The following is a 15,305-nucleotide window of genomic DNA, read 5'->3' on the forward strand; positions in this document are numbered from 1 at the left end:
GGGCCTGAAGCACAAAATGGTGGCCACCTGTGACATCACCAGCATCCACTGGAACCTACCAGCACCTTCCAGAACATTCCAGAACCCTGTGACAGTTGGAGGCGGTTTGGAATGTTGGGGAGTTAAGAGAGAGTGTTGGCAGTTGGAGCTGGCAGTTGGCACCTGACTGGTGAGGAGAGAGCAGCACAACAGTGAAGGAGGAAGGAGTGAAGCAGCAGGGGTGGAAACTTGTGCCTGGAGTGGGGTCCATAAACCCACCCTTGATACTAGTCCCTACTGATGGATCCCAGCCTGTAGCCCTGTGTGGGAAGAAGCCAGAAAAACTCATCCTAAGGACCTGGACAGCAGGAACAGGCCTTAGAAGCAGAAAGCAGCAAGATCCTGACCTGGAAACTGGTTTCCCTGGAGTCCGGCGTCGAGTAGCCTAAGACCTGGAGCCCGAGGTGGAGAAGCGGCGCTGACTGAAGAAGCAGACGTCGTACCCGGAGCCGCCTGAGGTCGAGAGAGGGCGCCGACGGAGGTCGTGAGGAATACCAAAGGTCGAGGAGGAAGTTAACCGAGGTCGAGTGAGCGGCGTCATCGGAGGAGTGAAGTCCGCCCTCCGGAGTCGTCGGAGACCGAGGTGAAGTGTACCGGAGGTCGGGAGTGAGGATCGCACTCCGGAGTCGCCCGGAACCTGAGAGGAGGAGCACCGGAGGTCGGGGGTGAGGATCGCACCCCGGAGTCGCCGGAAGTCGACATCGAGGCCAGGCCGGCCGACGTCATCGAAGCAGAGAGCGCCATCGGACCGGAGCCGCCCGAAGTCGACATCGAGTAGAGACTGCCCGACGCCGTCGAATCGGAGGTCGAGATCGAACCGAGGCCGCCGACATCGGACCGGAACCGCCTACCGGCGTCGTCTAGAACTGACATTGTGCCGAGGCCGCCGAGACCGAACCGGAACCGCCTCACGGCATCGACACGACTCCAGCGGCGTCGGAACATCAGAAAAAGGGCAGTAAGTGGAGTAGAGGGCGCCTAAGGCCCTGTGGAGACCTGAGAGACTGCTCTAAGGGGCTAGGGAGGTGCTGGAACCAACCTGACTGTGCCTGGGGTGAACTGGGACTAACCTAGAGAGGTGGTGTGGAGAGAGAAAGCCAGGGCACTGGTATTCCCCCCTTTGATCTACCTCAGTTTAGGCCTCAGCCTTGTCTCAGCCAGGGAGTAGCCCCCCTCAAGCCTTCCACAACCCTACAAGCTGTGCCTGGGCCAAATCAGCCCTTAGGAATTGAAATGTCAACTGATTACATGAGTGTTGCTGTATACTTTTAATTATTTATTGGGGGTACTGTATTTATTGAGTTTTTACCTATTTATTGCTTCACTATATTTATAGGTCCACAGGACTTGATGGTGTACAATATTTATTGGTACAGTATTTATTGCCTCAGAATATTTAATTGCCTGTATTACCTGCACTGATATTTATGTCCCTTGTATTTATGATCACCCCTATTTATTGAATCTTCAGATAATATTTATTTAACCTGCACTATTTAAAATTGTATATTGTGATTGACCTATTTATTTTTCCAATCAGCAACTAAGAGAAAAAGATAAAGAAGAATATTTTCATAATTTTTACGGTGTAGAGTCGTTTTTGGAACGGATGCACGCATGGTTATTGTTTGGGTATGTTGTATGCTTAGCACGGAGCCTGATTCCTGACCACTCGAGCCAAGCTACCACAGTGTGTTCGGGGAGTCCATCACCACCCTGCGGAGTGGGAGTGGGCTGTTTCCAACAGGCGTGCAGCAGTGTGTGGCGTGCAGCAGTGTGTGGCGTGCAGCAGTGTGTGGCGTGCAGCAGTGTGAGGCGTGCAGCAGTGTGAGGCATGCAGCAGTGTTTCATGTAGCAGTGTGAGGCGTGCAGCAGTGTGCGGCGTGCAGCAGTGTGTAATGCAGCAGTGTGCAATGCAGCAGTGTGCGCAGCAGTGTGTGGCGTGCGGTAGTGTGCGGCGTGCAGCAGTGTGCGGCGTGCAGCAGTGTTTGGCGTACAGCAGTGTGTGGCGTGCAGCAGTGTGTGGCGTGGTTTGTAAACAACAGGAAAAGCGGACATCAAAGGAAGGGTGGGAGGGAACGAGCATATGGGTGTGAGTTATAACGAAAGTTAATTGTTGTAAGAGGGGATGCAGGAAGTGAGGCCGAGCACGCGCTGGCGAAAGCAGTCTGCTGCTTTCAAGTCCGATGCCAGCTTCGCGCTTGAATGCCTCACATGCACTGGCCATAAACCGCATTCCTAAGGTCTTGTGCCCCTTACTAAATCTCTCTGAATGCGTGAGGCGGCGCACTCGTAGGAAGTAGCTGGTGGCAAATGGAATGCGCGTGGTTGTGCGCGTAACTGCCACCCGATCCGCCTGGGAAGCCTTGCAGCATTTTCTGAAGGACCTACATAAGTCTCGCTGGGCAATCGCTTACGCGATAGCCAGGCGAGACCTAAAAAGGATTGGTTTTCAATGAAAAAATGTGGTGCCCATGTTGTATTTTTGGGCCCTTTCCTGTCGCAGGTACTAGACCTACCCACACAAGTGAGGTACCATTTTTATCAGGAGCCTTAGGAAAAAAACAGAATCGTAGAAAAGGGTTATTACCAATTGTATTTCTATGCATTTCTGCCTTCCAAATGTAAGACAGTGTGTAAAAAATAAGTCATTTTGAAAAATGCCCTCTAATTCACATGCTAGTATGGATACCCACAAATTTGGAGATGTGCAAATAACCACTGCTTTTAAACTCCATATTTTGTTCCCATTTTGGAAATATATAGGTTTCCTTGATACCTATTTTTCACTCTTTATATTTTACCAAATGAATTGCTGTATACCCGGTACACAATGAAAAACCGTTGCAAGGTGCAGCTCAGTTATTGGCTCTGGGTACCAGTGACGGCCCGTGTAGGGCGTGTTACCGGGGCGGTGACGTGGCGCAGAGGAGGGGCAGGGTGGGGGGTTGCAAAATGCGGCATACGGCCGAGTTCAGGTAAGTTACGAAAAAAGATTAATAAAACGAATTTTGTTGCGCGTGATGCAGCGCACGCAACGAAATTCGTTTTATTAATTTTTTTCGTAACTTACCTGAAATCGGCCGTTTGCCGCATTTTGCAACCCCTCACCCTGCCCCTCCTCTGTGCCACGTCACCGCCCCAGTAAAACGCCCTACACGGGCCGTCACTGCTGGGTACTTCGGGTTCTTGATGAACCTACAAGCTCTATATATCCCTGCAACCAGAAGTGTTCAGCGGACATAACATTATATTGCTTTCAAAATTATAGTTAGAAGTTACAGGTGAAAACATAGGCACACAGCAAAGGGATTAAGAATCAATCTGCACCACCAATCTCTATCACAGTATGCTATCCCTAGATAAATACATTGAACTAAGTACTCAAGGTATTGTAGCTCAATCTATAAATGGGTCTTTTCCCTAAGTCTGCTTAACCATGTCTATGAAGCAGATATCCCGCCCCCTCCTCCCCTCCTCCTGCTCCTATCCCTTTTCATGTTTGGCGTTTATTGGTATAAAGGCAATACATATGATGTCATAATCTTTGGAACAGAATTTACCTATTAAATCCTGTTCAGAACAGTTACAATACCTTTGTACCTATAGCTCGCATTCCCTTCTAGATATACTGCAGGCACGGTTTAGATTGAAGTCGTTCTGGACCTGGATACTTCTCATATATTCAATGGTCATTCTCTTTATAACAAGTACTGTATATAAACCAATGGCCTTTCATGTGTAATCTTTGATTGTATCGCAATATCATCTGATTGTATGCCTTTTCTCTTGAATTAATTAAATACTTTGAAATCAAAAAAATTAAAATGTCTCAGCCGGTAGTGCACAGCCCGTCAGCTACGTCTATTTTAGTGTGTCAATAATGTAACTATCGCTAAAACACCAAAAAACACCAAGGTATGAAGTTTCAGTGGAAAAAGACGTATCTGGTTGCGCTCCGTTGTACCCTCTAGGGAACCTCACTGTCAACAAATATAAACTCTGTAGTATAAAGAATTGCAGGATGTATTGCCCCTCGGCGTCACAAGTGGCGATGGTTGATTCTCGTACGGCTCTTTGATAAATGGGCATTATAGGACGCCGGACGCTTGCTGCGTACTCACCGTGAGCTGCTGCAGCTTGGGACCCCCACGGTGGTCTTTCATGTCTCTGGATGGAGTGGACCTGCAGCCGTCAATCCTCCACCTCCACACGCACCCCTCTCCGACGTCAAGCTGGGAAGAGATTAGAAAACAAGACAGGTAAAAGGGTGGCCGCCTCCCGAGCCACGCCCCGTGGCACCTAGATAGAGCAAGGGGAGGGAGCAGCAACAACCCCGCAGGACAGCATTACATCAGTGCATTCGGTGACAACATACTGCCCTCGGAGCCGAGAAGAGGCGCGACAGCTCCTCAGGAGCACAGCTCCTGTTGTCACCTCAGGGGGATGCTCTGGGAGAGGATGCCAGGTTTTTCAGCATAGACTCAACACAAGGGAGGGAGGGAGAGCGGTCGCTTCTAACCTGCACCGAGCATCAACCCTCACTGAAGAAAGATAACTCCACAGGGACAGGGTGGAGGAGAGGGAGGAAAGGGTGGAATGGATGGCTGCGGTGAGATTGTTTATGAAAGACAGAAATCCTCCAATGACCTCCGGGGAATATTCCAAGGGTTTAAGTGGGGTTTATTTTAAGATTGGAGATCACATGGAAAAATGACTAAGTAAGGCAAAGAAAAATACAGGAAGGAAAAACAGTGTAACTGAGTTAAACAAGGAGGGAGGGACGTTAAAGTAACCTATGATAATATTAAAGGTAAGAAGGAAAGACTAAGGAAAAAAAGACTGAAAGTGGAAGGCTCGATGGGGCGATTCAAGGACTGATGATGGATTGTTGGAACTATTTTGGATGGATTAGCGACTGGATGGATGGCTGGGTGGGAGGGTGTGTGGGTGGATACAGGTGTTTGGGTGGATGGATTGGCTTGGTGGATGGATTGGCTTGGTGGATGGCTCGATGGCTAAACGATAAAGAAGCAATGCAAATAATTCATGAATCACAGACATGACTAGTTCAAGGTAAACAATCAGAAAAGGATAATCTAATTTAAAGATTAGTTAAGGGCTAAAGTGTATCGATATTAAATTCTCTGCCAAATACTGTTAGAAGAGATGTTTTGAAAGACATTTAAAAAAGGTGTTTGAAAGATGGGTGAATAGTAGATCCAAACCCTTTTATTTGGAGGGCAGCTCCCAAAGTTGCCCAAAAACTATAAGCAGGTCCCAGAGGATTAAGTTAAAGTACAACCAGTTACTGCTTTACACATCAAGTCACCATGGTAACCTGCATTTGTGTATCATTTCTAATATACTGTTATAAACAGTGAAATTATTCAATCATCATCACAAAACAGAAGAAATAAAAATACTTGAAATATTTTATTTTTTATTATCAATTGACGGTGACGTGTCCACCTGAATACCTCTCGGTTTCAATCCAATAAATCAGAAGTCATTATTAATAATATATTAATTGCTTGTGGATCTTATCTATCATACAGCACTGCTCATTATATCTCATTATATCTCTTGTTCTTAAAACACTTTACTGTCACTTTACAGTCACACAGAGCATCCAAGTAAACATGGTAATATGAACCTATCATAAATGAACCTTCAGGTGCGGATATTTCAGTTACAAAGCTCGCTTTTGCTGTTCCGTGGTCTACTATATATTTCCACTGTGGCAGAGTGTACTATACACGTTTCATCTATGTTTTACAATCTAGATTATTGCATATATTTAATATCAGTTAGTAATTTTACATATTAATTGCAGGAATGTAAGCAAAGTTTTTGCTAATTAATGCTCTACTTTAGAACAAACAATAAATTGCCTCCGTCTAGTGGTCATAAACATGTATGGATCTCTTGAAGTCTTGGGCCAATAAAGTTTACATTTCCAGCGATAGGGTTGACTGTGCAAGAGGGGAGGTTGAATGAATATGGTGTTGTGGCCACAGAAGAATCTGGTCTTCATATAGTGACCTATTTGGGATACTGGCATTTGCAGTCTCCAGGTCGCTCTCTTGGGCAGTGTTCATTGTATTTGGTGAGTGTCGTGTGCAGGATTTATTCCTTCAGGATGTGTATTCTGCATCTGTGGCTTTCATTTCACCTAGTCACTCAGTTCTATAATGTCGCTGTGATCCAACATGAATTAAAGCCGTATCTCATCCCTCTGCTGAGCCACAGATCACCCACCTTCCTAGTTCTCTAGCGTCCTCCCTTTTCATTGTCACATTCTGTGCTTCTGGCCATTTCTGGATTCACCATCGCCACTAGGCAAGACGGGGCTTGTGAATGACTTCTATGACGCTGCTGTTGCTCACTTGGCTCGTAAAAAGGATACATCTATACATTGTGTGCCACTTTTGTAGGATTTAAGGCATGGAAAGTTACCCTCTGATCTGTCCCTGCTGATAAGTTATCCTACTCTTAAAGCGACTAATTCTGTGGCAGTTCTGTCCCATGTGGTTAAAAACCAGCATTATATAAGGAACATCTACTGCATGTCGATGGTACAAATTCATCTACCTTGGTCAACTTTTTGTGGGCTAAGATATGTCCTGTGTTGTAAAAAAGTGAACTTATTGTATGATACTTTGTATGTGTAAAGTTAGTGTCTTCCCGTACTCTGCATCATCCAGTTTCCTGGCTAGGTCACTTCCCATTTAGTCTTCATGATATTCAAGCCCAGGCATCTCCAACCTTTTTTAATAACGAGAGCTACGTCTGCTCAAGGATTTTTTTTCCGAGCTAATAACAAATTGTTTCACTGTACAATACAACCCATAGGAATGTTAGGAAAAACAATAATATCATGTGCCTCCACATAATTAATGAAATAACACCAGCAGGAGGACACGCTCTCTGGCACATACATAATCACAGTAATAAGTCTTCCAAACTCATTTTGAATTGCCATTCAAATATCTGCTTTAAATATACTTTTGGAATCAACGATATTGTCTTTATCAGCATTTTACTTCCTGAAGACAAAGGATTCATCTATCAAATACCTCCTCCGTTTTAAGGAAACAAACTCAATTTCTTAGCTGTCTTTTCTTAAAGAAACATCATTTTGTCTTCAAAATACCAGTTTACATTTGTAGTAAATACCTAGTCTCCAAACATCAGCTTGTAATTTGTATCACATACTCACATGTATAAATGCTGCAAATGGACAGAATCTGCTTGAAATGTTCAGGCATTATGATCACATGACATGGACACTCACCATAGTGCCAATGATGCCTATCCTATGCCAATAATTCTCACCATTATATCAGAGGTACCACTGTGCCAAGGCTGGGCACAACAACAGCAAAGATGCTTACAATACATCAGTTATGGCCATTATTATGCCAGAGATGGCAACCTTTATGTTAAGGGTGCCAACATTAGGTCAGCCATGCTTCTAATATGTCAGTGATGGCTACCACTATATGCAAGTACCAGGAATGCCCAAAATATGTCAGGGATGACAATTATGCTAGGCCACAATTATACCAGGAAATGGATCCACCCCCTCCTCTTCTCAGCGCCTGGGCTGATCATTAGCTCAACTCACACACTTTTCCTCTGACTCCTGCCAGCTCACACACAGGTGACTGTTCTGGTTACTGCAGGTACTCTTTCTGAGCTCATTGTTCACACATATACCATGATGCATACAGTGGGGCCTACGACATGTCTAATCATACCTAATCTCCTTATGACTTTACTAGATTGAGAGTAGATACATATGGTCACGCTGCAGGCTCCATAGGCCAACACATTGTGCATTTTTGTCTTACCATGAGGCCCTTACTTTGGTTTGGATGGTTACCACTTTCAGGGTCCTGGGATAAGCAGTGCTGTCATAAAACCTCAGAATGACGTACTTAGCAGAGCTTCACTTTGTAGATCTACTTCAAGGGTGTTGGCGAGCTACCAGTAGCTCCTGAGCTCCTCGTCGGAAACCTAAGGTATAGAACTTTGTTTTAGCTGATGTGATGAGAGGTTTGGGTGTTGTGAAGAGAAATTTCAGTATCATGGGGTCCTCAGGAGTTCCGTTTCTTCCCAAATTCTCTCCTGTCGGCAAATGGATCGTTTATCATCAGCAAGTACTTTAGAGTACCAGGTCTTGTCACATTTGAAGTGGACATGAGACCAAGAGAGACAAAACATAGCAATTCTCAAATGCATTTTACTGCCATTCCGACAACACATTCCAACATTGTTGTCCCTTACATTTTCCCCTAAATCCGTCTTGACAATATTGACCTTTATTTTTAACACTACCCTTGGCAACAAAATTAAAATTTCCCTTAAATTTACATTACATATCTTTCAGTGCAGTCCCTCTACTGGAGCTGGGCATCTATTCCCCTCATATTCATCTCAGAAAGCTCTATATCCTGTGCTATATTTAAAGGTTTCTAAATTTGGAGACTCTGTTAGCACCTGTTTGGTGAATTTTGCTTAAAAGATTTTCAGTATTCGCTGGAATACTTCTCTGCAGAAAAGACTTTTGCTGCATACATTCTACCCCAGCAACCTGTATCGGATGGGACAGTTAGAGAGGAGGAAGTGAGTATAGTGAGTCAAACTTGTGCAGTCTTTACTATATCATGGCATGAGAACGAGTGCGGGAGGCGTCTGAAGGAAGACACAGCGATATGAAAAGTCAGGTGAACACACTACCAAAGATTGGCCGTCCACAAGAAGTGGTTTTTGAGGCCATATGGGCAGACGGTAGAATGCTTAACATGCAAAGGTGGATGTAGGAAAGTAGGATCTGCTTCTGATGGTTACCCCTACTTTTTGATTGATGTTGCACTGTTTTTGACTAGTCTGACTGGGATCCTTCTAATCAGGACCCCAGTCTATCTGCTTTCTCCTTTAAATTGTTATGCATGTACTTTGGTACACTCCAGATTGGATACTGGGGTACCCTTGTAAGTCCCTAGTATATGGTATCCATGTACCCAGGGCATAGGTACCCCAGAGGCCTCCCATTGGTTGAAGCATGTATTATGCCACCCATGAGAGGCCATGCAAAATGGAACTACAGGTCTGTTACTGCAACCTGTGTAAGCTGGTGCTTGCACCACTTACTTTAGATATAGGTTCACTATATCTATAGGTCACTACATTAAAAACGTATGTCACCCCTATAGCAGGCCTTATCAATCCTTAAGGCAGGGTGCTGGGTTTTTAGTGAGAGGATGCCCCTCCATAAGCAGAGCCTCTCTGCAGCCTTAGGAGACCATTCTCCTGGGTTGTCTGTGACTCAGCGGACATATAGGTAGAGGTGCATTATAACCTCGCTGTAAATCCTATCTCGAAAACGGCTGCATAGAAACGTATCGTGTTTGGTATCAAACACCTCGGAATCATACCTCCACACCGGTAACCAGTGTGGGAGTATGATTCCACCCTTCTGAAGCAAGCTTTGTGGGGTCACAGGTCTATCCGGTGCCAATCTTCTCGACCCGGTCAGCACAAAATGGATGCTGCCGACCAGAGACATATTTATGCCCTTCTGCTGCTGAGCCAAGCTTGAGCAGAGGAAGACAGCACAATAGGCATCCTGTCACGGGGAGGTGTGACCATCTCCCAGACAGGATTTAGTGTATTAAGGCTGGGTGGATGGACTCTGTGAGTGCCTGAAAGTCTGCACTTGGGGCGCATTTGGTGTCCCTGTGCATAGATCAGCTCAAACCAGTTCTGGGAGCCGTTGGCTCCTGATCTGGCGCGAAACTGGACAAAGGACATGGATGTAACCACCCCTCTGTCCTGACCCTCCCCTAGGAGGGTCCCACGAATATATGTGCAACCCTCTCCTGTGGGTACAAAAGGGCTTACCTGGCTGTAAGACTTTAGATTTTACGTGGACAAGATTCTACAAGAAGAAACCATTGACCTTCGACCATCTGGACACACTGGACCGCGCTGGACTTCGACTGGGCCCAACTTTGTCTCCCTCTCCGTCCAAAGCCTCGTCTGTGCCCTTGCTCCATAGAGGCTCCGTGCAGGACCTGTGGTGCAATAAGGACAACTGAGGAATCTCCCTGGGAGTGAAGGAGTCACTCCCCTGCCCTAGCAGGCAACTTAACGCAACTGACCGGTCTGCTGCTCCCGAGCTCTTGAGGACTCCGCAGATTTCAGCAACACAGGAGGTGGGTTTTTGAAGGTCCTCGAGGTCGATCTGCCCTCTCAGCAAGTTTGAGGCCAGTATCCCTCGTGGGGACTGCATAACCTGAACCCCTGTGCAACGCTTCCATTTGCAGTTGCATATACTTGTTGGCGATTCCCGAGCTTGTGCATTGGACTCCGTGTAGGCCTGACCCTGAGCAGTATTTGCACCAAAGAACTCCGGCCTCCTCGCACTGAGTGACCTGTGGGCTGGTACTTTGCAATCTTGCTCGAGGACCCCTCGCAACTCCTGGTGATTCGACCTGTGGGTCCTCCTGAGGGTCATATTGATTTCCATTGGTCTTTCCTGGTTGGTCCAGATGTGCCCTGAGTCCCAATTGCTTGGTGAGTCCCCTGGACCTTGCTGGTCCACACCGTAACCTGCTTGACCTTCATGCATGGGTTGCTTTTGCCAAAGCTTGTTGGTGCTCCAGCTGGACACTGACCCCTCCCCACTCGACATCCTTCGTAGGACAGCTCGCATCTGGCTCCTGGTCGTCGTCGACATCTCCTGGTCTTCGTGGCTGCAGAGTCAAGCATCCCTTCTTCGCACCTAAAGCACTTGACATCGGTGGGCATCCGTCTCCCGTGCACCTGGTCACTCTGAAGTGACACAGACTCTGTCCCCTCTGCTTTCAGGTTCCTTCCTTCCAGAATCCAGGCTTGGATTCCACTGGACCCTTTTCACCTTCACGGCAGCAGTATTGCTTCGCAGCCCTCCATTGAGAACGATGGCGGTTCCCGACACCACTCCAGACCTATGCACCCAGTTCCTCTGGGATAAGTAACTCGGGTACTCCGGTATCCAGGGGTGGAGTGGCTCTTAAACCTCTTAAGTGCATTTTTCCTTGAAGATTTCATTTTGTGTCTACTTATAGCTTCAGAGGGGGAGTGTTTGCTTTTTACAGCCTTGCCAGGAACAGGACGTGTGAGATATGCATTTAAAAGTATGAGAGAAAGAAATGTGTGGAATGTACTTCTCTGTCTCAGAGTGTAGTGTTATATGCAGTGGTGCTCAAATGTGCATTATGTTGTACATTGGGAGAGAAAGTGTGTGATGGTATAGGCAGTGGTGCACAAATATCCATTGTGTTGTACATTGGGAAGTTTTATGAAGTGTTTACTATTGGCATTTGGACAAAAAAAAGCCCAATGATCATGCTATTACGACACACGAAGGCGGAGAACCAACATATACCGCCCGATACTTGTGTACGTATATGAGGGTTTTTTAACGACAACCATCCACGTTAAATGAGACCCTGGTACACAGGACAAGTGGTCTATTCCCCCCTTCATTGTTGATTTTTGTACTAACCATTGGAAGCTGAATAGACCACTGCTTCTTTTCCCTCCCCCCCATTGATGTTCTGTAGTTATAAGCAGCGCACAGCTGTGGGAAATACAATTCTAACTCAGGGAGAACGGTCTCCCTTAAGCCCCTCTCATACCCTAAAAAGTGGGTCAAATACGGGCATAAAATCCACTCACAGAAGTGATAATGGCTGAGATGCAAGGATTGAGCTATACGGAGGAGGAAGTAAACGCCATATTGTCAGAATCTTCTTTATTGCAAGACAGAGATTTGGCACAAACATTAACACAAACAAATGAGTGGGATGAACTCACGGAGACAAAGAAAGAACTAGTCAGAACAGCAATTCATGGCATTATCATGAAAGAATATTTACGCGCCAACTCAGCACCCAAAGGCCTATGGGTACAGAATGCCCCCCGTATTTTTTTGAAGGATGTACTCTTCCGCAAAGACTGGTCTTCCATTTCATGGAAGTGCACCCGAGACTATTTAGTTCTAATAATCAAAACAGCGACACGTTTGGTTGAAACATTAACAATCAGCATACAAACCAGCGAAGCCAAACTAAAAACCATGGTACAGATCTCCGTCTTCAAGAAGAAACTCGAGGAGATAAACAAAGAAATGAACGAGACAAAGGAGTACATCACTCAAAATAAAATCCAAAAATTGAACAAAGACCTCAAAAGGTTTTCTATGGAAAAGATGCACCCCTACTCAAGGGAAGATTACGTCACTCCAGACTACAAAGAAAATGACGACTCCTCAGCAGGGAGTTCCAATAACAACTCTGATTGGAGTAGTGATGAAGGCACGACTACAAGAAGAGGCAGGGGTCAAAATAGGAGAAACCGACGCCAAAGAGGAAACAACTGGCAGATGCCGAGATACTATGAGCAACCACCCCCTTTTTTCCAACCCTACATGCCCAACTACCAAGGATGGATGAATCCTTACTTCCAAGGCCCTCCACAAATGGGCCAAATGATGAATGCACAACCATCACCCTCTCCTTTTTTAGGGCGAGGTCCGGGACGCCAGAGGGCAAGAAGAAAAGGAGTTACTTGGAATGAGCAAGAGGGACAAATGCATACCCGAAGCATGACCAAGGAACAACCAGGAACCAGTTCGACGAGTCGCTGGTAGTCAATCTTACGGAAACCATACTTACCAATGACCAAGAAATTGTCCTCAACAAAGGCCTGGGCTTCGTCCCAACTCCACCGCTCGACATCTTCAAGTTGAAATGTGAACTAGCAGAATTCTGCAGGAAAACTAAACTCAAGACATTCTTGAAAGACAAAGAAACACAACCCAAAGAAAGCGACACAAATCTGAGGCCCAAATCTACATTCAATCCACCCACACATCTTGTACCTGTTGAAATCCAAGCTTTCGAACAAGCGATCATGCAAGAAGTAGACAATCTTAGTACTAACAGCAGAAAACCTTACATAAACCTATCAAGGAAGGAACAAAGAGCGCTGGATGAATTAAGCAAAAAGGACAACTTGATTATAAAACCAGCGGATAAAGGAGGAGCCATTGTCCTACTAACTAACCAAGGCTACAACCAACAATGCACTGACCTTCTCTCTGACAGAAGATTTTACACCAAACTGACGACTGACCCTACCAAAAGATTACAAAGAACCGTCGAACTAATGGTTGACGAAGCCGAAATCAACCAATGGATTTCAAAACTGGAGGCGGACTTTCTAAAAACCAAAACACCGAGAGTCCCTTATTTCTACTCTTTGCCAAAGATTCATAAGAACAAAACTCCGCCACCAGGACGCCCAATAGTGTCAGGAATTGGGTCTGTATTAGAACCACTTTCCCAATTTGCTGACCAATTCTTGAAACCACTGGTACAAAAGACCCCTACGTATTTGAAGGACACCCGTGATCTCCTGAACCTACTTGAAGGCCAGACCTACAACGAAAACACCATGCTCCTAGTAGGTTTAGATGTAGAGAGTCTCTATACCAGCTTACCTCAAGAGAAGACTCTTAATACTCTAGAAAACATCCTATTCTCTTGTGATTGGACCTACAGAACACCCAGACATTTCGTGTTGGAATGCTGCAGATTAGCCCTCACAGAGAATTACTTTGAATTCGAAGGGACCTTATTTGGACAATGCCACGGAACTTCAATGGGCAGTACATTTGCTCCAAGTGTAGCAGGGCTGTATGTGAGCAACTTTGAACATGAACACGTACAAACCCCCAACAACCCCTTCTACGAAAAAATCAGGTTTTGGCGACGGTACATAGACGACGTGTTCATGATATGGGAAGACAGCCAAGAAGCTTTAAAAAACTTCCTGACTTGGATCAATACGAGGGATGACTGCCTCAAATTTACACTGACAGCAGATAAACATCAACTGGACTTCCTTGATGTAACTATCTTTTCCATGAACGAGTCACTACACACCAGGACTTTCTATAAACCAACGGCCAGAAACAGTATTCTCTCTTATAAAAGTTTTCATCCTCGACCTCTAAGAGACAATCTCCCCTACAGTCAGTTCCTCCGCTTGAAACGAAACTGTAGTAATTTGGAGGATTATAGACAGCAAGCAAGAGATTTGGAACATCGACTCACCAAAAGAGACTACCCCATCAAAACGATAAGGAAATGTCAAAAGAGAGCTCGCAATCAACCCAGAGAAAGTCTATTATCCACTGTACAACGAGAAGAACCCGAAGATTTAATGACATGTGTAACAACATACAACACTGAATCTAACACAGTCAAGAAAATCATTAATAAAAACTGGAGAATTCTAACCTCGGACACCCTAAATGGCCAAAACCAAGATTTGCCAACAAGAGAACCAAAAACATTAAAGACATTCTGGTCCACACGAGACCAAGGACTATGACCACAAGAGTAACTTTAGCAACAGCATGGAACTTAAGTCCGGTAGTAGGTCACTACCCGTGTGGCTCCTGCTCAGTCTGTAAGTTAACCAAAATGACAAAAACTCTGCAACTTCTTCCCAACCTCAAATGGGAATTACGTAATCACACAAACTGCAACACCACACATGTGGTGTACATGATTGTCTGTCCTTGTAACCTTAGATACATAGGAATGACTTGCCGGAAAGCCAAACAACGGATCATTGAACATCGCAGCAACATCTCATGCAAAAGGGCAACAACAAAAATGAGTAAACACTTTATTGACACTAACCACACCCCTGAAGATCTGAATTGGGTAATCTTGGAGACCTTAGCGTTCAAAAACCACAATGTGGAACAAATACTTTTCGAAAAGGAACAACGCTGGGTCCATCGTCTGAAGACAGATAAAGAGGGACTGAATGATTCCATACCCTGGTCCACTCTCTGTAAATGATGACAACCATCTCCTCTGATTATATGAAGACCCGTAAGATTCATGAGAGGGCAACACACAACATCATGAAGGCCAATCTTCAAATCATTATGAATCTAAAGTTGTTAAATATCATCAACTTAATATGGGCACACCCCCCATTTTGCTGTACATAATATTGCCAACCAGAAGTACCCACCGATATGATCCTTTAACCTTCTTTCATCCCGACAAAATACTGATGTTAACGGCCTAATAACATCTGTACATTCAATGCAATACCACACACATGAATCTCCAATAACCCTAAGTGACTTTTCCTTTTTCCAAACCACTACTGGCTTTGTGCGTCTTATT

At 45.3% G+C, this 15,305-nt stretch overlaps 1 protein-coding gene across 1 annotated transcript in view; it reads right to left on the minus strand.

The window, feature by feature from the left end:
* The window catches only part of LOC146796583 (kinesin-like protein KIF19), a 1,608,680-nt gene that overhangs the window by 1,572,177 nt on the left and 21,198 nt on the right, over positions 1-15,305 (minus strand). Inside the window, exon 2 of the mRNA XM_085629222.1 lies at positions 4,164-4,274. Within this exon, the coding sequence (XP_085485348.1) occupies positions 4,164-4,205 (42 nt within the window). The 5' untranslated portion in view covers positions 4,206-4,274. The remainder of the gene's footprint in view (positions 1-4,163; positions 4,275-15,305) is intronic.

This window comes from Triturus cristatus, chromosome 10 (genome assembly GCF_964204655.1).
Source record: "Triturus cristatus chromosome 10, aTriCri1.1, whole genome shotgun sequence".
NCBI classification, from domain to species: domain Eukaryota; kingdom Metazoa; phylum Chordata; class Amphibia; order Caudata; family Salamandridae; genus Triturus; species Triturus cristatus.